At 35.6% G+C, this 24,649-nt stretch overlaps 2 protein-coding genes across 6 annotated transcripts; one reads left to right on the plus strand and one right to left on the minus strand.

The window, feature by feature from the left end:
- Positions 1–730: 730 nt before the first annotated feature.
- On the minus strand, positions 731–8,006 carry LOC112509856. The gene is made up of 13 exons (XM_025115046.1): positions 7,309–8,006; positions 6,495–6,707; positions 6,016–6,220; positions 5,746–5,821; positions 5,494–5,629; positions 5,257–5,361; positions 2,847–2,927; positions 2,070–2,159; positions 1,914–1,979; positions 1,712–1,768; positions 1,553–1,630; positions 1,429–1,476; positions 731–1,139 (listed from the first exon to the last, which is right to left on the minus strand). Exons 1-13 carry the CDS (start codon positions 7,885–7,887, stop codon positions 1,068–1,070), a joined length of 1,806 nt encoding a protein of 601 aa, XP_024970814.1. The 5' UTR covers positions 7,888–8,006; the 3' UTR covers positions 731–1,067.
- Positions 8,007–9,852: 1,846 nt separating this feature from the next.
- Positions 9,853–24,058, plus strand: LOC112508641. 5 transcript variants are annotated; one of them, XM_025113317.1, is made up of 10 exons: positions 9,853–10,113; positions 11,867–11,921; positions 12,822–12,920; positions 13,074–13,197; positions 14,350–14,429; positions 14,509–15,024; positions 17,236–17,497; positions 17,591–17,781; positions 20,929–21,141; positions 23,489–24,058. In XM_025113317.1, exons 3-10 carry the CDS (start codon positions 12,873–12,875, stop codon positions 23,774–23,776), a joined length of 1,722 nt encoding a protein of 573 aa, XP_024969085.1. In that variant the 5' UTR covers positions 9,853–10,113; positions 11,867–11,921; positions 12,822–12,872; the 3' UTR covers positions 23,777–24,058. The 5 variants fall into 5 exon arrangements, with proteins under 5 accessions (XP_024969085.1, XP_024969083.1, XP_024969084.1 ...); XM_025113315.1 differs by having other exon boundaries at positions 17,236–17,781; XM_025113316.1 differs by lacking the exon at positions 9,853–10,113 and adding an exon at positions 10,129–11,264 and having other exon boundaries at positions 17,236–17,781.
- Positions 24,059–24,649: the final 591 nt, after the last annotated feature.

Genomic DNA, 24,649 nt, shown 5'->3' on the forward strand with positions numbered 1-24,649 from the left:
AAAGAGGATCTCAGGGAAATGTATTTCCCCTTAAACTATCATCTATTTACATTTTTCCTCTTATAATCAATAATGATTCATTTATGAAATACATAAAATAAAATTATTATTATTTTTAACAAAATACATTATCGAAAGCATTTGTAAAAACAATCAAAATGAGATCAATATTGAATATTGAAAAACACAAAAAGTAAATACTTTTGTTTCTAGAAATCATAGATTTAAGTATATATTGTTTATATTTATAAAAAACTTTTGTCATTGATTGTTCCTTTGGACCCTAAACAAAAGTCAACTTTAAAACCCATAAGATGTTCGAAAGCAAATTTTATAGGAAAATTTAAGTTTTTAAGTATATAATATTTATATATGATAAATGTAATAAATAAATTTACACATCCTTCTCAATTTTTATGAGGTTTGAACCCTGACCTCCTAGGAGGCCAAATGCTACGATACCATTAGGTCAAAGACCCTTTAGTAGTTTGATATAATGTTCTTTTCTTTTAAAAATGGACGAAACCCAGAAAAAACTTTATTGAAACAAAATTTTAAATGAGCCCATTTTTACAAGAGAGAACATCTAGTTAGAAAATGTTGTACGAAAACAACCAATATAGGCCTAACAAAATGACCATTTACATTTTTAAAAATATTTACATAAAAATGATTTATTTGTCAAAGTTATAAATATTGTGCTGATGGAGATTGTCGAATACACTCTTATGCAATTTCATTCAGACATCATTATTAAAATCAATACTATCAACCCCTTGTAAAGAGGACAACTTATTCATTCAGACACAACCAAACCACCCCTTATTTAAGCACCTAATCTTATACGTATTTTTCTTTTGCCCAAAAAATATACAATAAAGAAACAATAATGGCTTTTGTAAACACAAAAACAACATAATTCAAGTCGCTATGTTACATTTTTCTATATATGTCTTCATGTTGAGATCCCAAGTATATATAGTAAAAGAGGTATGCAATTCCATGTACATCAAGCATCCATCATCCATCATCCACCATCCACCATCCACCAAACAACACTCACTTTATCATGTGTTTTTTTCCAAAGCTGATAATGCTGGCGTTAGGTAGTTATTTGCTTTATCCGGCAAATGAGCCACCTACACATAACACATACAGTGAAGATACTCGCTATATATCGTAACATATAGTGGCAGGTTCAAACGTGGACCTAAACGTTTTGCGAGAAGGCGTGATTACGCGCATGATACATAAGTTTAATCATGTATGATTAAACACATGTCGCATTGACGACATATAGACGCTTAGTCATATATGATTAAACACACCCAAAAGACCAAAGAAGTGTAATCATATATGATATTATAACTTCTTGTCTTCTCGCTACGTATAGAGTCTGATAATTTATAGTAGACTAGAGATTTATACCAGCTCATACAACTCCTTCCCTGGCTCAGCAACATATTCATAGCATACCTGTTCATCATGCCCCAATTCCAACACTCATTTGAGGTTAAAGTAAAGTAGTAAATAATAAAAATATGCTACCGACATCGAAGCTCTTGTTCCTTGCAGTCGAGTCGTGCAATGCCTTTACACATATATCAGCCACGTCGGCACAGCTGATCCCCTACAAGTAGCTTAGATTCTAATATTTAATAACCAACTATTTACATTAATAATCAAGTATGTATTAACTCTTAATTCCCACCTGAGATATCCTGTTTCCTTGGTCAAAAATTAGAGCTCGTTGTCCCCCGGGTTCTTCCTGATAAAATACAAACCAATAAGCAATGGTGAAATGCCTTGTGTTAATAGTCCAACAGGACTCAGGAACTGCTTTCTCATGTTGTAACTCAATTGATGGCTTATATTCATAAACCCACAGAAGCAATTAGCCGTGATCAACTCACCATTAACGGACCCGGCCGAATTATTGTGTATCCAAGGCCTGATCTTCTCAGGGAATCCTCTCCAGCCTGTTAGAGATCTCAACCAACTCATTAGTTAAGTTAGCTGTAAACACACAGATACCAAGAAAGAGAGAAAGAGAGAAAGAAAGAACAGACCTTCTTGGCTCTCAAAACCTGCTCCCTTCTGTTAGTTTCTATTCCCGAACCTGTACATGAGACTAAGATGAAGTCCGTTTCTTGTCCCGTCTGCAAAACAGGTTGTCATTCAAATTCTAAAATACAACTATGACATTGATACCCGACTATCCACTTTATGCAAGACGGGGGTCTTCATGGAAACAACCGCTCTACTCTTTGGGGGCAAAGGTCAAGTGCGTGTAAATCTCACCCCCAGGCCCCACCTTTGGGTGGGATATACTGGGTTCGTCTTGTTTGGTTTAGTTTCTGGTAATAAGCAAATACAACCTAAGTAGTATCTTGGGAGAAATTTTTGTTTTTATGAATTTTCAAAGTATGATTTTTAAGTAAATTCAACTCCAAATATACACGTTTATTATCACTATTCAAATTCAACGGGCATTACTTTTGAGTTTGAGTCAAAAAGTGTAGTTCTTTTCTAACAAATTCTGCTAGAAGCCAAAAATCAAAAGCCTTAGGGTTGCCAAATAGGCTCTAAATGATGCACTGGTTTTGTATGATAGTTATGGTTTTCATGCCAAAGGCACCAACCAAAAATATGTTGGCTATAAGCCTAGATTTGTGAGTATTATAAAAATAAAAAAAAGATCATTACGTAAATTATCATAACTCCGATGACCCGACACACACCAGAAACCAAAAATGTAAATAAATGTATAAAGGATATAACAGAAAAAAAGAAAGCACCAGCTCTCTTACAGAAACAACAACATGCAAAACTTTAGAAATACTTACTGGCAATGCTTTTATATATTCCAGTATCATTTGAAAGCTTCTCAAGTCCTGGTTCGTTCCAACAGGTCCTTCAGCAGGCCTCTGTCAATATAAAAATAACTCAAAACAATCAGAATTCATAGCATAATGTCTAGTTCATCTTATAAAATGAGATGACATTTATGTCTGAATCAACTTACACAGCAGATAACTCAAAGTCATATGAGTGCTTGTGTTGCTTAACCACGAATAATAAAACTATACAGATGAAAGAGAACTAGAACCAGTATAGCCTATTTCTCATCGATGGAATAATAGTTGTCACCAGCAAGCATTGAAGTATTACGAATGGGGGAGAAGAGAATAACACGGTTTTCCTTATTTGTTCCAAAAGTAATTGAAATCTTGAAGTATTTGTACAAGACACCAGGCCCAAAGAGACATACTGAGAGGCCTATAAAAGAAGACCTACAACCCCTACATGAAATGCTTGTCCCCAGAGGCAGAAGGGGCCGAGAAGGAACCGTCACTGAGAGTGGGTAAAAGGCTCAGCAACCAAAATAAACCCATTAGGGACGAAAGGGCTATGAGAACAACAAACCCCAAAGAGTGAAAGGGACAGTAATGAGTCCCAAGGGTGCTATCAGACACTTGTCGGGTGTGCACAAATGGTTTGTAAAAGGAGGTAAAAATATATGGCCAATGACTCTTGACACGTAGATAATTTTACACACCATCTTATCAGTCTATACACAAAGCTTTATCTCTATCGTTTGGGGCCAACTCTCATGACTGTATTAATTGCTTTATAGGTCGCTAGTGACTGGAATGGAGAGACGAGCCGGCATCATTAGTATTTATACTAAATCCATAAGTATAAGGCTTTCTCAGAAAATTCCTCTTGCCAAAAGGGGTACCAATGTTACCGCCCATCCACCCAAAGGACTTGCAACAGTATGGATGTGATGTTTCTTCAAAATGTGCCCTGTCATCTCAATAATCATCAATGTTCCAAGAAAGACAACTCGATTTAGTAATTTTGACTAGAGAGTTTACGATTGAATATCACTGAGCCCACAGATTTTATCATGAAATGGAGGTAGCATGATCTAGCAGAGGTAATTTGGCTTCACAACAGAAGTTATGATTAACTTACTAAAGGAGAGAGGTATGTTTGGTTGTAAACCATCTAAAATTCCAATGGATCCAATCACAAGATTAGTTCAAAAGGATATTTAACTAAATTCGACAGAGGGAGATGTCAGAAGTTAATGGGGAGCTTGATATACTCGTCTCATGAAATCATACATAAGACTTTTTGTTTGCATGGTTAGCCAACGTACGAACAGCTGTACAGAAGAACATTTAAACATATGTTTATGATTCTGCTACGCATGTTGTAAGGGATGATATTTATGTCATGTTTATGTGTTATGTTAAGATGTCATGCTCTACTGGGAATAGGAAGACGAAGCTTCACACTGGGTATCATTGGGGAACTGGCAACCCAACTATTCAACATGTCTACTTCAGCAAGGATGTGAAGGAAATACTTCCTCTATCCTTTCTGAGATCTCACCACCTTAATACCTACAAAGTGTCAGTCTTGGAATCCTTGCAGATAAAGAACAGTTGAGATTTCCCATAAGCATCATCACTCTGTGATCACAAATCACAATTGCAGCTACACATAATGCCAACCGGCAATCATAAGGCCATTTCTCTTACGGAAGAACACGAAATAAGCATAGGCATTGCAAGTCACCCAAAGGGTCTCAATTTGTTGATTAAGCATATCCCGTCTCCTAATTACTTGTTGTCAATATTCTTCTCCCTGTTTATTCCCTTTAATTAGGATCGTAATTATCTTTAGGATTCTTATTACCTTGTATTTACGCTAGCACATGTATGTATATATGTATATACCCCCCCCCCCAATGTTGATAATAAAATCGAGTTCTTCATTGAACTACATTCTTTCCTCTGGTTATCAGAGCATTGATCCATTTTCTCTACTACCCACTTAAAAAAAACACGGGTCTCTACTCCCATTTCTCCGTGGCATCAACTGAAAATCAATTCATCATTCCTAATCTGAACGAACCAACCAAGCCTTTCATTTTCATCTCGCTCTCCCTTATTCTTAAAATTAACCCAACCAACTACATCTCCTGGGAAACCCACCTAGAAGCTACACTACTTGGTCATGACTTACATAAGTTCACCCATGGTTCCTGTCTCGTGCTTCACAAACCATCACCAATGGAATAATTTGTGAAGTACTTATCCATCTTCCCCTGTCCCCAGTGAAAGAAATAATTTGTGAAGTCATGTACTAAATGTAAGAATGAGATGAAGTTTGATAACACACAGGAAAACGATGACTTTTAGGACGTAACATAACACTGAATTGTTAGTATTGAAAACAAACCTGTCTTCTTGGTTCAAAGCGTATGGTCAAGGTGTGTATAAGGAATGGATCCAATGGTGGATCAGCAGGATTCACTGGCCGAAACGAAGTAAATGGTACTCTTACCTATCAAGAAAAATATGAGAAAATGTGGAGGTAAGATTCCCACCTGTCAAAAGCAGAAAAGTTAAATAAGACTGTTAAATGGCACATAACCGTTGACCAAGCATTTATCAGTTGAAGAATTAGACTGCTCACCCTGCAAAACCCTACTTTTGTGCTAATTCTAGAAAAATACAGATTGCTCTGGCTTGTGTCAGCTGAAGGACCAGATTCAAGGATTAAAACATAGGACCTTCCATTCCCCCCTACAGAAAGTACGAGACCTTCATACCTGAAGTTGAGAGACTAGACTTAACGGTTGATTCAAGAGTAAAAATATTGGAAGGTCTATATTCCTGCAAGCATAATTTGGTGAGAAACCTGGACCATGAGCTATTTGAGAAATACCTGTCCAACGTGCTACCAAGAGGAAGTGATAGCTTGGTTGACAGTTCCACATATCCTCCTCGTGTAAAAACATAACCTATTTACATAGCAAAGAGTAAGGCTTGACAGAGAAATTTGATCATTGAACTCTTTAACATCAATCATCTACCTACGTTATGCAGAAATGTAGTCAAGAAGATGTTATGGGCCTAAAGCTGTTCCATTCACAACAGGAAACCTTTCACCACTAAGAAGACTTGGGGTATTTAGCAGGCTTCTAGAAATAATTACCTGAAAAAACTGCTTCTCCGCTTTCGCTGAACTCAAGTTTAGCATCCATTCCTCCATCATATTTAGCAGCAACTGCATCCTGGAAATAAGTTCCTTTGCGGACATCCCACCCTTTCAAGGAATCTGCAGACTTGAACTTTGCAAGTAGAAGCTTGCTTTTACTGCTTTTTCCAGCTCGCAATTGCGCTAGCTTGTTGTTGTAGTCCTGAAACCAGCCGCATAATAATAAGCATATGTGGCATCGCAAAAGACTAATGAGCAACTTGAAAGAAAAACAGCACCACAGCTATGGAAACTCAGTCGACTGAATCTACATTGAAACAAGAATCAGGTCTATGGTAATGGCAGCTGAGCAGAATAAGTGCCGTATAACAACGGTATACATTTGAAATTTGCAAGCTTCATTAAGAAAACACATGGTATCTTAAGAATTAGCACCAATGGCATAATTTTGAAGCTGCAGAAAGAAAAAAGAAAACCTGAAAGGCTTTGCTGAGGTTGTATACACCCTGATGATCAACTCTGTTGAGATCCACAGTTATAGAGGATCGAGCAGTGGCACAATAGATAATCTTGTTGCAGCCTTCTACAGCAACCCTGAGAGTGGCAGGATCTCCAACGTCCCCAATCACAACCTTAACAGAAGTTGGTAGCATGTCCACAACTTCTTGATCTGCATTCCTAACTAGAGCCTAATCAGAAGAGTAATCAGGTTAAATTAGCTTGACGTCAGATATACTGCAATGAAAACATAAGATAAGGTTCCTAGTCTGCAAGTGGATGTGGCTTTGCAAGGGTTAGGGATGAAAGTCCTTTTAGGCAACATTTTTTTTTGCATTTGCAAGGACTCTGTTTTCTTCCACGAAGGAGTTGCCTACAAACAATTGTGGCACAGAGTTTATCAGGGCTGATTTCTTGCCGTCACGGTTTGCTGGGATTAGTCTGGTCATAGTCTGGGACACCCTTCAAAAAAGGAAAAAAAAAAGGAGTTGCCTACAAATAGCTCAAAGTCTTTCGTATATAATCCAGCAAGCGAATTATGAATCAAATTTGCAACTTGGAATGTGAGTGAGATTGTTAATTTCATAGCATCGAAATCAATGTAACGGGCCACGAGGTCCTTGCCATCAGCCAAAACCACTGGAAGATAGAACTTCCCATGGATAGCTAGAGAATAGTAACCACCATTACATCACCTAACTTGGAAAATGTTTGTATGTGTTTTGACTGTAAACCAATTCCTTCCATGGGGATTAAATATGATCGAGTCCAATTTCTAAGTAGGGGAAAAACCTTGACCGAGTAGCCCCTGAGCATGAGTTTGCGGACAACAATACGACCAACACGACTGGTCGCACCAACCACGAGAACAGTGGTGTTCTGAGCCCCCGGAATTGCAAATTCGCACATAGGACCACCCTCCTGAATAAAAAGGCTCTTCTCGTCGTTTATGCGGGTGGTCCTAGAGATCTGTCCCAATTCAGAAAACTTGCGCCATGCCTCATCAAATATTTGTCGGGATCGTCTCCCTAATCCAACCGGATTCACGTCGACCAGCCTCTTCATCACAGAGACGGATGAAGGATTCTGATCGTCGCCTTGTACGTCATCATCAATACCATCCTCCTTGTCATCACCTTGATCCTGTGGTTTCTTATCGGGAGGGGGAGGAGATGAAAAAGACGCCCTTGAGAATACCAAGCGTCTACGAGGATGGGTCGTGGTAGCAGCACTCCAAAAATTGAAACCGCTAGAGGTGGTGACGGTGTTATTGAGGGCGAAATCGTTGGCAACTTTGATATGAGAAGAAACTTTACCACCGCCGATACCGGAGGTAGTAGTGGAGGTGAGTGCAGCAGTTGCAGTAGTCATTTTGTTAGCTTATCTGATGGTGCTTCCATGCCTTTTGTGGATTTGCAGTTGCAGTATAGCTTAGCAGCCAGGTCAGCAGCAGAAACTCCAGCCACATAATAATAAGGAAGAAGATGAAGGTTGGAAAGGTACAGCAATTTGCCACGTACAGATGCTTAACTTCACTCCTATTCTCTAAATCCAAATCTTTAGTCAACTTCTTTTAAATACCACCAAATTTGTAAAAAAGTAAAAATGCTCTCCACATGTATATGTATATGTCTATAAATATATAAAGGGGTGTTTAAGATTGTTTATAAAAATAATTTATTGACTTATTTTGGTGTGACACCGATAATAAATACTTTTGAATGTTTGGATAAATAACTTATACCAATACCAAATCGGTAATAAGAATGTTTTGAAAAAGTTAAACCATTCTAACTTATAATACATTGATAAAGACTTTTATCAAATAGTATATGTTGTTTCAGATAAGCAATCCACCCCCTAAAAGACCAAAACCAACTTGCATGTATTTATGGGTATAACATCCAGATTAATGGTTGTTACCAGGTGTTCCTTGATTTTTTTTTTTTATTTTTTGGAGCATTTTTTAATAACTAACTAATAACATACCGTGCGTGTTGTCGCACAAATGATTTCGATTGTGAAGTTGAGAAGCCGAAACGACAATCTTTGTCTCAAGTATTTTTAATCCATATCATTTATTATTATTGCTATATTTTTTTTAGGTATTCATGATATTTAATAATACGATTAAATTCAAAAATATTAAATATTGAGCTCATTTGCAAGGTATCGACGAGATGATTATAATGATATAACTTGTAAAAAATAGTTCGATAAAGTATTTTTAATCCATATTAGTGATTGTTATTGCTATAAGACAAATTAATTCGTAAGTATTCATGATATTTAATAGTTTGATTAAATTAAAAAAAATCAATATTCAGCTTATTTTCAAGGTATTGATTAGATTATTATAATGATATAATTGTAAAAAAATAAATGTATTTTTTAAATACATTTTAATTAATATACAATTATTTATGTTAATAAGATAAAAGTATAAAATAAACAAAGGACTTTAATGGTTATTTGTCTACATTTAAAAAAACAAAGAACTTTAATGTATTCTTAAAATAAAAGTAATTTAAAATGTATTTTAACTTGATTCATATTTTACGTAATGTATTTTCAAAACTTTTATTTTGATACTTAAGATGTAAAGTTTTAAACATTTAAATAACCAGGTAACCGGTTGAAAACTAATTTTAGATTAAAAAAGACTAATTTTAGATTACAAAAATTAATGTCAGTAAATAATACTGAGTTGGATATCACATCACTCGTCACATAACATGATAACCGGTTAATGCTTCAACTGGTTATCCGGGTACTTAAATGTTTAAAAGTTTACATCTTAGGTATCAAAATGAAAGTTTTGAAAATACGTTACCCAAAATATGAATGAAGTTAAGGTACATTATTTTTTCATGTAAATTGCCTTAAAATAAAACACTTATTTTTAGTTAAAAGCTATCATTATTAATTAATATAACAAGGTATAAAATGAAAAATTAAAATGAAATGAAAAAATGAAAAAGGTAGAAAAGACCAAAAAGAAAAAAAAAAGACAAACCAAAGGAACAAAAATTGTAAACTCTATAATCTAATAAAACATAAAACAAGACAAAAAAGAAAGTAAAAGGACCAAAATACTCTTAAATTTATTAACATTTTAACTAGAGTTAGTTATAAGGACCAAAAGTGTCACAAAATGATAATCACAGTGACCAAAACTGTAATTGGTTTAAAATAGGGACCAAATGATAAGAGATAACAACCACAAGGACCAAAAATGTAATTTACTCAACTTAGGGGGTTGTTATTAAAACCTTTGGATTTAGGAACGAACCAAAATAAAAAGAAACAAAAAAAAAAACCAGTGGTTCTGTTGCTGTAGGAGACATTATTATTCGTGAACGTGGGCTTCGGATTGTTTGTTTCGGAAGCTTATCAAATAAGGTCTCTATCTTTAGGGTTCCATCTTACAAAAATATAATGGTTCAAGAGATTCGATAAACCTTTAGATTAATTACAGAAATCGTGGAGTTTTAGCAGTAGATCCGAGATTGGGTTGAAGTCTTGGTTCATGTTTTTAAAGACTTGTTGAAGAAATCTGATGGAATTTTCGTTTGCAATTTTTATATGTGAAGTAAGGTACGATTCTTTATGTCTACCTCCTGTGTGTTTATTGATCCACGGATTTTTAATTCCAATTGCGTTATTTGATTCAATGGATGTGTACGTTTCCTTGTTTTTCTTTCTATTAGTTCCGTTCGATTTCGTGAATAATGTGTTCTTACTTCCGCCAAAGTTATTTTGTGTTTTGGTTCGATCAGTGGATCGTTTGAGTGTGTGTATTCTTGGGTGAGTCTTCTTTTGATTTTACATGTAATAAGATATTTGAATATGCTAGAAACATCGAACTCTATATATAAATCTGCTAACTTTCACTATGAAAATTTATTGTTATCTGTAAAAATCATAACAAATCATTAGTTCATACAGTATGTTTTTGAAAAACTGGAGATGCATGCTATGAAATTTTATGACAAAAGCAAACTGTGATATATTAATGCTAAGGTATCTAAAATCTGGTCTTTCCAAAACTGGTCTCGTTCTAGACAGGAACATCCCAATGATTTTCAGAAATTCAAATAAAATATATTTTATACCCAATTCAATTGGTTCTTGATTCATTGGAATGACAAGACATTTATCTAAAACTTTTGTTTAGATATACTCTTCTAAAACCTACTTGAAGTGTGAGAAGATGTTGCAGTCTTAAACATGTGAAGTGCTGAAACAAGTGTCGTCCGATTTAGAAAAGTTATGAGTGGGAAATTCCGAGTCTACTTTTGGATTTGATTTACTTTATGTTTTTGGTTTTATATCTTTTGTAAGAGTTCATAGATGAAGTTACGTTAATGGTTTACTAACTCGTATGGTCGTACCAGTTAAACTCCTTTTCAATTTGTAAATCCTTCCATAAATTGTGTTCTAAAATATAAAGCTTTAAGGGGAATAGTCGATATTCTTGTTTAGTCAAATGCCTCATGACTTGTTTTGTAATTAGAACAATTTGTTATTCATCTTAGTTTGATCGCATGTGACGTGACGTACTTTCGTAGTTTATGCGTTAGGGTATCGAGCTACTAACCACCTGTGGTGGTACCATATGCACGTCATTGTGGCGATGACATGACACCATCCGTGGCGGTTTGATCAACCCACGACGTCTCCTTTTGATTTGTGCTTTGGTGAGAGCTAGCCTTGGTGTGACGGAGATTTTTGTAGGAGGCGTATGGGTAGGTCCTAGCATATTTGATAGGTTTGTAGAGTGGATGGTGACGTAGTGTTCAACACTGCGTCTCACGTTATTAGTATAGTTGGATGTGCACGCCCAGAATACATGCCTGTGTGGCTTATGTCTGGCACATTGTATCTGTTTATGTGTGACATGAAATGCAAGCGTATGCAGTTACTTGTTCGAGCTTGGTACACAATCCCATATGATTTTGATTTAATTTCGTATTCCTTTGGTATGTATTGACAAGTTTTGATCTTTGACAAGATTTGTTCTTGTGAAACAATGAATTTGGATATATTCATTTTCTAATGGCTTGATTAAGCATGTTAAAATCGAGTTGTTCGGCCTAACTTCTTTTAGTTCCATTTCCTTTGTTTGTGGGTATTTCCTTATGTTGTTGTTGAAGTTGGATGTGGTATATGTTATACTCAATCTAGCTTTCATGTACACTTGGCAATTCGAGTTTCGTCTTTAAAGTATGTTCGTTGCCCAAATTCAGATTTTTGTATTAATTGGTGTCTGGTTCGAGTGTTTGTTTGTTATCTATTATATCCGGGGCACTGAGCATATGGCTGAGCCGCCTTTCTTTCTTTGCCGCAGGTGTTCAAGGGGAAACTAAGGAGTAAGGGATTCAAAGTGTCCTCATATCTAAGAGGTTTTTTTGATAAGAATTTGTAGGTTTATTGTTGTTATGGAGCAAGTATTGGAAGAAAAAAAATGTACCGTTCGAGACAAATATTATATTTGAGAGTGTTTCTTTTAATTATGGTTTCATAGTGCCTTGTATGCTTTTGTTGGCAGTTTGTTTTAAGTTCAAAGGTAACCTCCTTTTCCATCTCGGGAAGGGGGTGTTACAATCTTGATGTGAATGATGATTGCATGATTAGTGTTTGGTGCAAAGCAAATTCATGATAAATCTGACCGGGGAGAGTGTGAGAGACTAACTACAGTGAGAACTGAAAGTAAGTCTAGCAACTAAACGCTATTTTATACTAGAAACTACAAGAAACACATCCCAGTAGGTATGCTAGCATCTATCAAAAGTAACCAACACAGCTAACTAACTTCCCCCATGAAAAACTAATTCTAGTGATGAACTAGAATATATTGATTTTAGTTAATGGCGTTGTACTTGTCCCATTAGTTCTTTTTTTTTTTTTGGTGACTTTATTCATTCCCATTCTATATTACTAATAAGTTTCAGATAAAGGAACTCTGCACATTTCTTTACTAATAAGTTTTGGATGAATAAACTCTGCACATTAGCTAATGGAACATAGTTTAAGATAACCTGGTCAAATGTCAATTTAACATGGACATAAAAAATGTCAAAGCGACTTAGTAAGGGATACAGATACCGTTTGATTTGTTGACACAATGGTAGTTCAAGCATGACTGTAATCAATATACGAGATTCATATCTTTTACTTTGTGGATTGTACTGGGTTGCGTGGTTTATAACTATGCTGATTATGTGTTGAACAATGTGAACTGTTGAAATTTTTGTATTCGCTTATTCAAGTTTCTACTCAGCACACTAACCTTTTATGGACAGTTCTTGTACTGCTTGGTATCTCAAGACTCTGCTATTACCGAGTCCTTGGTAATGAATGCAGAAGAGAAACTGGTGCAACCTGATATTATAAAGGAACAGGTATTTCTTTGTACGTTGTCATTTAATGCGTGAACAAACTTTTTTCCCCCATTGATTCTAGATGGAGCATATAAATGATAATTGGCATTGGTTATCCCATATTTGTCTCTTTCATTCATAAATGAGATGTTGGCTTGTCCTAATAATTCTCAGGATGCTGCAATCAGCTATTCAAGGGATAGTCCTAGTCACTCAGGAACCTTCAATGTGGCTGGAGATCTCACTGTCTATCCACCCAATATTTGTGCCCCCCTAGCACATACAATGTACTATAAAGGTCTCTTTCAATTATTTTTCAGCTGTCAGTTCTTGGAGATACTTTTTGATATTCAGAATATAGATTTTTTATACTAATAGATCTTTTCCGTATTGGTAAGTGCATCACGAAAACAACCACACTACTCTTTGGGGTAGAGGTCCAATATGCGTACATCTTATCCCCACCAGACCCCACCTCGGGGTGGGATATAGTGGGCTCACTTGGTTTTGTTTTATTGGTAAATGTGAATTCTAAGTGCAGTAAGCATGCTTTTATCTATTAATAGAGTGTTGAATGCATATAAAAGATTTAATATTTATTTCAGATGTTCATTTATATCCAAGATACTGTTATATCTATGTTTGTGTAATGGTTGGTTCCTGGATTTTGCATGACAGTCTCCATTAACTTTGAAATAATGCTAGATGTTCAATGTAAGTATGGCAAATAAAATCATCTTTTGTGGCAGTAGTATTACTATCTTGTACCTCTGTAATATTGGTGTATCTTTTTGTTGTAATAAATATAGTCATGCCATCTCTTCTCCATATTGGCCATATACCTGGTCAAGTCCAAGGCTTTTGAGGCAGTTGAAAGTTGAAATGATTATAATGTTTGTAGGTTATCTACTGAAGGGACGAGCTTCTGTAAACAACTATAGTTATTTGGGAATCTTATAAAACTAGGGAAAAGTTCTACCATCTGAGATTTTTACAAAGCCAAATATATTCGAAAATTGTTTGCATTTTTTTCTTGTGAGTATTTGATCTGTGTGTTTATTTCTTATGATATCTATCAGGTTAGAGTTAGGGCATGATGAATGTGAAAACGTGTTATGTGGTTTCTTTGAGATATGAGTTCATTAGGTGATGTAAGAAGTACCAACTAATAGACCATTTAGAGTTAATTTGATATATAGTCGGCTTTTCGTCTGTCATCTTCTCCAGATTTAGTTGATTCAGGAGGGAACAGATTTTTGTCATGTCAATAACACTGCATACAATGATTTCTCATGCGGCTGCTGTTTCTTTTAGCATGCCATGTGTAATAGGGTTTCCTGGGAGCAAATTGTATCCCAACGGTGGAACTAATTGTATTCTAATTTCAGCATGACGTCCCCCCCCCCCTCCTTTCAAGAATCAACTAAAGAACCATTTTGTGCAACTTCAGGTTTTGAAAATGCCTCTGGTAAATGGGATGAATACTCTCCATTCATTAACACCGAAACACTGGATACTGCTGGATCTCCTGTAAGTTTGGTGCTTGCCTGCACATCTATTTCCTAGTTATAGGTCCCTTGGATTTACTTACTTTTATGTACTTCTTTAGACCATGTATACAGACAATTCCCTTGTGTTTCACACGGGTTATGGCTACAATTCACAAATGCCGTATGGTCCATATTCTCCGGTCACCACACCTCTCCCTTCTGTGGGTGGCGATGCTCAGTTATACTCCACTCAGCAATATACATTCCCTGGATCACCATATTATCAGCATCCTGGTCCTCCTACCCTGCCATATATTACTTCGCCAACTCCAGTTTCACAGCCAGAGTTGAACTCTTTGGTGAGCAGTGAACATGTTGATGGAGTGCTGTATGGTCCAAGACCTGGTTATTCATCACCACTAGGTTCTCTTGGCAGAGGCAATTTTTCTGTAAATCCTTCTGGGAGACTTGGTTTTCAGGATTCACAGCAGAATATGGATGCACTCAGAACTAGAGGCCTTTGGTCAGACTGGCCAGGACAATCAGATAGACAGAGATCATTTGTGCCAGTATCGCCGTCCGTATCTCCTCAAGCAATTAGCAGTTTTGGCTCCTTCCAGCAGAACTTTGGATCGGTTTGTATTTAACTTCATTCATCTATACAATTATTGAACCTGTTGATTATTATTTATTGTCATATATAGGATATAGATAAAGGCGAACCTTGAAGCATTGGTAAGTTTACTCCTTTATGATCCAAATTTCAAAGGTTATGGGTTTGAGTTTGAGTGATGGGAGCCTCTTTGAAAATTGCAAGGGAAAGACCACATGCAATGGACTATACCCATTTGTGTGAAGGCATCTTTACAGTTATCTGCTAGCTCTGTCCAGCCTGGGTTAGCAATATAAAGTGCGACTAAAAGTTTACTTTAGAGGCAACACACGAAAGAACAATTTATATGGAGGAATAACTAAAGAACAAGAAGGAGCCTTGGTGCATCAGGATTGCCATCTTTTATCTATAGGACACCTATCTAGATTCATTGTCCCATGATCAACTAATGTACAATGCACTATAATTGGTAGAAAAGGTTACGTGGTTCTATAAAAACCCATTCTGATTAAAAGCTGACAGGAAAAAATAAAATCCATTGCAATGAACTTCACATAAGTTTTATTATCTAAATTGTGTGTCTCTCTTATCCTAAGTAACGGAGTCCCTAAATGTTGCTAAAAAGATTAATGAGTATATTTGTTTATTCTTAGAATTTTGAGACAAATAAAATGGAGTATTGGTACACACCACACACCACCACAACTTATCTATCTATGTGCAACATACACAACATTGCTCCCAATCATACCCTCTCTCCTATCTCTCTCTCTCTCTCTATATATATATATATATATATTTTGTTTTTTCTATGAATCCTACCCTACATTATTATGAATGTTTTTTTAATGTTCTCTCTCATGTTTATGGGCAGTTCATTCTTGAGGCAAAAGGTAGAATTTATGGTAGACATTGCCATGTAACAGTCTAGACATGGGAATAGGAAATTCCTTTTTGTATATTCCTTGTATCAAAACTGAGACATGTTTATAGTGGAAAAACAAAATAAAATCTAATCCCACAAAAGGAAAGGATATACAATTATACAATCAAATCTCTACAAAATCTAATGTTCAGGAAATTCTTTAGTGCCCTCATTTCTCTAATAATGTTCCCTTTCTTTCTTCTTGAATACACCCATAGTTCACTTGTTGGAGCTTTGGGAACAATAGTTTTGGGATCTTTAGAGTAGAAACTTTGTTTTTAGCAGAGTCATCACTCATCATTAGATTTTTCCTGGTTTGATTCAAATAATTTATTTCCAAATCGATGGTGGTTTGAAAAATAGGGGTAGGGATACCATGATTTCATGAGTTTCCTGTAACTGAGCTTCACATGCTTTCTCCTCCCCGAAAGCAGTTTTGAAAAAATGTTTATTTTCAAATTATATAACATCCCTATTTACAAGTATTTTTCTTGAGCTAGGGTCAAGACATTTATAACCTTTGAGTTGGTGATATTCTAAAAACACATTTAGCTCTATGGTCTAATTTACTTCTTTTGTGGTCATGAATGTGAACTAACACAATGCAACCAAAAACTTTAGAGGTAAATTAACTTCTGTTTTTAGGAAAACAAGATTGAAGAGTTTGGATGGGGTTCTATAGAACAGGGTTGGCTGTTCACGGCCTAGTTTATGAAACTTCCTATTTGTGAAAAAGAACCTATCCAATTTTTACAGTGCGATGGTTGGCTGTTCATGGCCTAGCTGTAATTCATCTGTAATTCTTCGATTCTTCGAGGTCAGTTTTCAATTTTGAGGCGTATCTATACAAGAACTATTATGGATGATGCCTTCTTCAGTAAGGAATTGCCTGAAAATGCTATTGAAGTATTCGTTACCGCTATTAGCATGAAAAAACCTGAATTTGGGTTTTGTGATTGTGTTTTGATCATGGATGAAAGTCTTTGAACTATGTGCACATTCAGATTGTTCTTCAATAAATATGTCCAGGGATTTTTAGTATGATCATCAATAAAGGTGATGAACCATCATGTGCCTAAGATATTTTTTACACAAGATGGTCCCCATATGTCAGTATATAAGCGAAAAAGTTTTGAAGCTAGTGAAAACACATCTTCTATGTTTAGCCAATTGACTACATTGTAAGAAATTGATGTTTTCATCTATACTATGTTATAAATCATTTCAGTGGCGGAACAGTGATGGTCAACTGCCTTTTACCTGAAAATGTAGTGATATTTTTGTAACCTTCATGTTTATATTGTTCAGACATCTCAGCAGCCGCCGTCTTTCTATGGGTTTGGATCTGGAGCAAGCTCTTACGATAGTGGCTATCTGAACAGTGGTCTCAATCCTGGCCTTGGCTTTGGGAATTCATCAATCTCCAATATAGGAACAGATGGTAGAGGGTGGGCTTCTCTTGACAACGGCAGAAGACGTGGTAGGGGTAATGGTCCTCTTTGCAGTTGTAGCGGAACTCTTGATATTCTTAGTGAGCAAAACCGTGGACCAAGGGCCTCAAGACCAAAAGGTCTGTTGGCAAGTGAAAACAATCCTCCAGCTGGTGGTAATAAAAGCACCTTATCCTATCTCAAGACCATTGATGCATCCTATAATCTCCCAGATTGTGTCTCAGACTCAGAGTATAGTGATGCTAAGTTTTTCATCATCAAATCTTACAGTGAAGATAATGTCCACAAAAGCATCAAATACAGTATTTGGGCCAGCACATCTAATGGAAATAGGAAATTAGATGCTGCATATCGTGAAGCAAAGGAGAAGCAATCTGCTGTTCGCATATTTCTTTTTTTCTCGGTGAGTTAACTGGCCCTTGGTAATAAACATCTCCAACCTCCCTCTTTCCTCCACACCCCTCCCCCCCAAAAAAAAGGATTCACAGAGACTTACATAACAATTGATCAACTTATATGGTATATCAGTATACAACATGAGTAGTTTCATTATCCAGGTCTACGCAATTGTTACAACTGAGTACAAACTTGAATGTTTCGTTTTGACTATTCCCTCTGACTTTCTTTTTTAGTTTTGAAAAAATTGAGTTTCGAGTACATCAACCAGCAGTTTTTTTCTGGTCTTCATTGATTGTTATAAGTGAGTGATAGTTGCATCGTGGATGTTCTTCTGGTTGCTATTTAACACGTGTACAATCAAGCTTTGAGTATATTTGAAAATTTAATCGGGATTAGGAATAACTGTCTACTTCTATTTGTCTCTTTTATGCAAAATCCATATTTCCTACTCTATTTCAAGCTTATGATCACTACTGAAGTGTGTGGATTTTTTATAAGCTGAGGAGCCATTAGTGTTGATCTCAAGCTAAGATTGTACCATCCATACGACTTGCTTCAATTTTCTTTAATTTGCTATAAACCCACTTATTAGTTACTTGCCTAGAAATGTTCAATTTTCATGGTTTAGAAGTTTGCTGGATTTATTTGTTCACCTGGAGACATGGAAACAACCTCTTGCAAAAATACCGGGTAATGATTGTGTACATAGACTTCTCTCCCATATGCTCACAAAGCTTATGCACCATACTTGCCACCTTATGCCATTGTAATTGACTAGACTTGCCTTAAATTGTTGAGGCTAAAAAATGTTTGCCTTTTATTTTGTATTTGGTTAGTTTTTGCGTGGTGCTCAGAACTTAATGGTGCCTAATGATATTTTGACAACCATGGAAATGTTTTCCTGCAGGTTAGTCTTTACCATGCAACAAGTGAAGTTCTACATTGTCATTATGGAAAAAATCGCTTAGCTTTGAATTTTGAGATCAATATGTGTTGAAAAAAAGTTGGATGATAATGAAACTATCTGAATACACTGTAAAGAAATTTGGAATAGAATTCATTGAAATTGAATGTAGTTTACAACCTAAGATTTAAAGGAAGGAGCCCGATGATCTATCCCCCATAATTTGCAACCAATCCTACAAAATAGTAACTACTACCTAACCTTCTTCAATACCACAAGAAACAACTATCCTATATTTATTTACATGAAAAACTCGCATATTCCCATGCTTCCCCTCATCTTTTATTGTATATGTTATATAAACCTACCATGGAAATCAAATTGGCAAAACTATTTCTAGGAAGGGCTTTGGTGAGGATAATTGCAACCTGTAGTTTTGTAGGAACATAGTTGAGTTAAATGACCCTAGTGTTGACTTTCTCGGATGTGAAATGACGATCGTTTTCGTTGTGCTTTTTTTGTCATGGTGCGCATGATTCTTAGTTATGCTGATTGTCGCTCAACTATTGTAAACATCTTCACAAAAGGTTGGATTTGTGCTGTGAGTTTCTTTGGAAGTTGTTGCAGCCAAAAGAGCCAATGCTATACTTGGATTTAACACTGCCATAAGAAATAAAAACTTGTATCTCACTCCAACAAGTGACTAGATTTCCCAAACATAGGACATTTGGGTCGTTATAGTAGTTGTGCTCATAGTCCTTGCAATAGAAGCATCATATCTTCTTATACTTGCCCTTTTCAAAACATTTTGGCACTAGAAGTTGCAAATACAGATATGTTTGTCCCAGGAAGGTGATAGTTACTCTAGTACATTTCTTGAGTAAGGTGATATGTGAATGCCAAGATTGAGATGTTGCATCATGTCCATTTTAGTGTGCTTCTCTTCAACTTTAACATCTAGAGTTAGAGGGACAGAACTCAAAGCTCCTTCAACAACTTAGATGGCCTCATGTACTAAGTGAGATATGAGTGCTCGCATCTAAATTAGGATTCAAATAGAGTACTAATGGGATGAGAAATTCTTGGCCAAGAAGGAAGACTACTAGCGCTTCCACATCTTTGTGGTAGGGTAGTTTTGGACGAGACTTGTAGTTCCATTGCATTCTATAGGGCCATTAGGGTTCCACTATCATTGAGCTTTCATTCCTGGGTTTTAGGGGTTGGAGGGTCCTGGCTCTCAAATAATCATATCATTGTCCAAGCTGTTTTGAGCAAACATGTTCGATATATGTGTAATACGTCGAGTTCAGTTTAATTGAATATTCAAAGCAGCATAACAGTTAATTGTACCTGAGATTGTAACGTCACTAAACTTTGATTCTTGAGCTGGAACTTCGTATTACATGATGAATTTTTATTAAAATCCGAAACAAGACTTCAGAATGAACAAATTGATTCAGGCAATAGTATTGAATATTCATTTTTTTCATTCAAGAAGTAGAAGTTCGACTGCCTTCTAATTTCTGGCAGCTATAAACCCTCGAGCAGGTGATGCTTCTGGATTAGTAGCACTAGAATAGGCAAGCAGGACAGCCGCACAGCAGAGGGGGAGGCAGCGGTGGCATGGCTAGGGTTTCATTACACCGCAGACAACGATACAACTAGGTTTCTGTTGCACTAAAAGAGGGCGGCAGCAGCTTAATGTTTCATTGCCTGATAATGGTGTGGCGTTTACTGGCAGTAGCTTGGAATTTATTTTTTTTCCTATCTATATTCATCGTGAGGTAATCACCAGAACATGTATAAAATGTTAGGCCTAAACAAGGAAACTAAATCTATCTAATTGGCAACCTATAATTACGATATTATCTAAAATGACTGTATAATTAGAAGATATCTAATACTGACAACCTATATTAATATATATCTAACATTTTACCTATAATTACAATATATTTAAGAGTCTACAGGGTCTATCACTGCACTTTGGTCTCTGTATAGTTCTCTCTTTTATGTTATTGGGTACCGACTAGAAGTATAAGTTAGCATGTTAAGCAGCGTAGACCGGTAATCATATCTATTGTCATCAACAAGAGTATTATGCAAGTCTAGTTGATTTTAAGTGCATACTCGTATTTTTCTTTGGATTACTTTGCTGCATATCGTTTTCCTTATACCAGAGTTCTATCTTATATGCCACCTCCACTGGAGCGGCAAAATGATTATGTTTGTTAAATCAATATACAGGTGAATGCCAGTGGTCAATTTTGTGGTGTGGCTGAAATGATTGGACCTGTTGATTTTGACAAGAGTGTCGACTACTGGCAGCAAGACAAATGGAGCGGGCAGTTCCCAGTTAAGTGGCATATCATCAAAGATGTTCCTAACAGTCAGTTTCGCCATATAGTACTCGAAAATAATGACAACAAGCCGGTGACAAACAGTCGAGATACACAACAGGTAAAATTCAATTTGCAAATGCAGCAACTTTTTTTTGAATTAGTTTTGTTTACTACATTGTTCCCAAGATCAATGTTATAAAGTACGGAAACACAAGGCAGGCATTTTTCCTCGATGACCTGTGGCGCGGTTCACCAATGCGTATGTCTCATGAAGGCCATTAGAGGCGCTGCCTCAAATGCTTGATTGGCTGCATTGAAGCACTCCATGAGGCATACGCCTTCTTCCGCTTTTTTAAAACCATGCTCAATATGTATGCACACTCACATATAAGAACTACATTAGATATACCGTCAAGATGTTTTCTTTCTCTCTTACCATTCGGTTGGCGTATGAAATCCTATGTATCAAGGTGTAAATCACGACTGATTTACTTGCATCAATAGGATGGTTGTTTCTTAAGATATAGGCATCAAATACCTGTATATTGTAAGGTTTTATGCATAACGAAAATCAAAGGATTATTTTTAATTATTATTGTATATTACAATTTGTATCAGAGCCACAGATCGAAACCCTAGCTCATTAAGCCTAAAACTCAACTAGCGCTAGTTTTCATGTGTTCATCTTTAGTATTTGGAATTATTTTTAATGCATTATTGTTCATTTGCAAATGTTTCATTGCAATGTTCATGGCATTTTTCATCCTTCTGCATTTAATTCAGTTGAATCACAATGACCGAACCCTCTTGAAAAACAAAGGGTTTGGTAGTGTTTACCCTTTCTAGTAGTGAATAACTGAATATAAGGAGTCTTTGTGACTCATGGCAGCCCACATAGGCAAACTCCTCTGCAACCTTTGTGGTTGGTAATTTTACGGTTTGTCCGTCTCACTTTAAGCCTCCTGGATGGGTTTTGGATTCGAGCCATGTATATTGTAATTCCTCATTTTCCTGAAATATCACAATCCAGACTTTCACATTATGTTACTCTTGAAGTAGAAACCAATCCATGTCTTAAACATCAGTACAATGCTACCTCCAATTCTCTACATGTTCAGACTAAACATACCAATATCCACTAGAGTTCACGCAATGGGTATTGGATGAGTCTTACAAACTTCCTTGTTGGTCCGGAATTGTCCTTCCGTTTGATTCTCATTCCTAAATTATGCTATAACTGATTTCTTCTTGATACATGACCGGAGTATGGGACAAGCAATTGGAGCACAATTTTAATCTTTCTTGTAGTCTCTAATACCTTTACTTCGCCTTTAAAATCTTTATAGTGTGAGTCTTGGTTAGGAAAACATGTTCGGGTCTCTTTTTCTAATCGTATTAATGAAAGAGTCGTCTTCCTTTGATATTGTTCATTCTAATGTTTGGGTTCCAAACCATGCTTCGTGTATCTTTGGTGTTAGGTGTTCATGTTACTTTCATTGATGATCTCTCAAGATGCACACGGGTATTCTTTATGGAAGATTGTTCAAAGTTCAATATTTTTAAGAACTTCTGTTCTTACATTATGACCCACTTTGGCAAAACAATTCTTGTCCTTACTAGTGATAAGCAAAAGAGTATTTCTCTTGATTGTCTTAAATCTTTTACGCATTCTAGTGACACTATGCATCAATCTAGTCCTCTTGCACCTCAACAAAATAGTATAGCCGATATAAAGCACAAACATATCGTTGATAAATCTCGTACTATCTTATTATGTGTTAATTGACCTTTAAAGTTCTGTGTGATGTCCTCGTATATTTAAGAAACTGGATGCCATCATCTGTGTTCAATGGTCACGTCCCTCATTCTCTTTTGTATCATAAGGACCCTTCATAAGTTCTTCCTGTCTGCTCTGTTACATGACACTTTTGAAATTATTTGTTATTTTAATATATATATATATATATGTATATATATATATATATGTGTGTGTGTATATATATATATATATATGTATATATATATATATATATATATATATAGGTTCAGGTTCAGAAGAACGGTTATCAGGGTGTTCCTCAGTTTTTCAATTTTTGAGGTTTTCCCGTGAACCTGACCCTATATATAGGGGACATTTCATTTACAAACCATGTAGTTCTAACAAACTTTACAAACCATGCAATTCTAACAAACTTTACAAACTAATCTTAGCCGTCCATCTAGTCTAATAGATATCTGATTTTATTTTCTTTCCTAATCTAATGCCATGACCATAATGAATGAACCTTATCATCTTCTGTATCTTAATCATGATTAATGAATCACGATAATTGTCCATAAATATCTCAATTGTTTCCTAATATAGTGGTTTTGTATGATTTGTAAGGATTACCTGGTTTGTATTTGAGACCACCCCTATATATATGTTTGGATTATGAGTTATTTGCAAATGTGAAATAATACAGGTGAAATTTGAGCAAGGTATTGAAATGCTGAACATTTTCAAGAAGTATGAGACTGATATGTCGATCCTAGATGACTTCGAGTTTTATGAAGAGAGACAGAAAGCCATGCAAGAACGTAAAGCAAGACAGGTGGGAAATGGAACCGAAAATAAAAACGTTGTGAATGATTTCATCAGGCAGATGTCCAAGAGTTTTTCTGAGGTTGTGCGACTGGACGAGAATGACAGAGGTGGTGCCGCTTTAGATGCTTCCATGTCAAAGGCCATAACAGCTGCTGAGACAAATTAACAAATGTTGGTTAATACACTTTCTTCTTATTAGGCTGATTAGAAGACATGAATGAAAGGAAAGCTCTTGTGAGTTATGGGCTTAATGGGGTTAGTGTATATAGCTTTCTGTTTCTGCTTGCTTTTTGGTTGATGATTTCTTTTGCTTCTAATCAAAATGGGCTTGGCTTTCTGCAAGTAAAAGTCCTCCCTCTTTAAGTTAAAAAAAAGGGTTGTTGAAGATGAATTCAAATGAATAAATATAATTCTTTGGTTCGTTATTGTTTTGTTTTTGTTTTTGTTTCTGTTTCAGGCCATGAATGCTGATACATGCATCAATTAGGCACTTGGAGATGTTGATTCAGCATCAAATTAAGCCAACTTTGGACCTTCTTATTAACATATTATTATTTCTTTTCTTTTTTTAATTATTATGATTATTATTATTCTATTGAAATATGATAATATTTTAATTACTTATCATAATAAAAAGATAATTATCAAGACTTTATATACTTTACATTATGAGAACTTACTAAAATATATTTGCTTAAAAAAATTAATCTCATAAATATACTTTTATGATATTTTTTATTTTTCAGAAATTAAAGTAAACAGTTAGTTTTGAAAGAATGGCTGGGCCATTGTAATTTGCAAAAATGTTCATATTTAATCCACTCTTTTAAGACTGTTAAAAAATCTTGTTCATATTTAGACCTTTTAACATTTTTCTCTCAAGTTTCTTTAAAAAATAAAATCCAACTATATTAATTATAAAACACACATGTAATATGCATATATAACAAAGTATGTCACCACTTCTACAAAATATACCACCATTCTTATGTATCAATCGTCCCTTGACTGTTGATTTCCGGTTACTATAACCATCCAC

Source organism: Cynara cardunculus (genome assembly GCF_001531365.2).
Source record: "Cynara cardunculus var. scolymus isolate 2C chromosome LG 3, CcrdV1, whole genome shotgun sequence".
Lineage (NCBI taxonomy): Eukaryota > Viridiplantae > Streptophyta > Magnoliopsida > Asterales > Asteraceae > Cynara > Cynara cardunculus.

What these genes read in the sequence shown, in the direction of transcription:
- LOC112508641 (XM_025113315.1), top strand. Translation starts at nt 12,873, where the DNA reads ATGAATGCAGAAGAGAAACTGGTGCAACCTGATATTATAAAGGAACAG. An exon ending in TCCAGCAGAACTTTGGATCG is followed by an intron (nt 15,025 to 17,235) that starts GTTTGTATTTAA and finishes TATATTGTTCAG; the next exon opens with ACATCTCAGCAGCCGCCGTC. An exon ending in ACAGTCGAGATACACAACAG is followed by an intron (nt 21,142 to 23,488) that starts GTAAAATTCAAT and finishes GAAATAATACAG; the next exon opens with GTGAAATTTGAGCAAGGTAT.
- LOC112509856 (XM_025115046.1), bottom strand. Translation starts at nt 7,887, where the DNA reads ATGACTACTGCAACTGCTGCACTCACCTCCACTACTACCTCCGGTATC. An exon ending in AAGGAAACAGGATATCTCAG is followed by an intron (nt 1,631 to 1,711) that starts GTGGGAATTAAG and finishes AGCTACTTGTAG; the next exon opens with GGGATCAGCTGTGCCGACGT. An exon ending in CAAGGAACAAGAGCTTCGAT is followed by an intron (nt 1,477 to 1,552) that starts GTCGGTAGCATA and finishes CATGATGAACAG; the next exon opens with GTATGCTATGAATATGTTGC.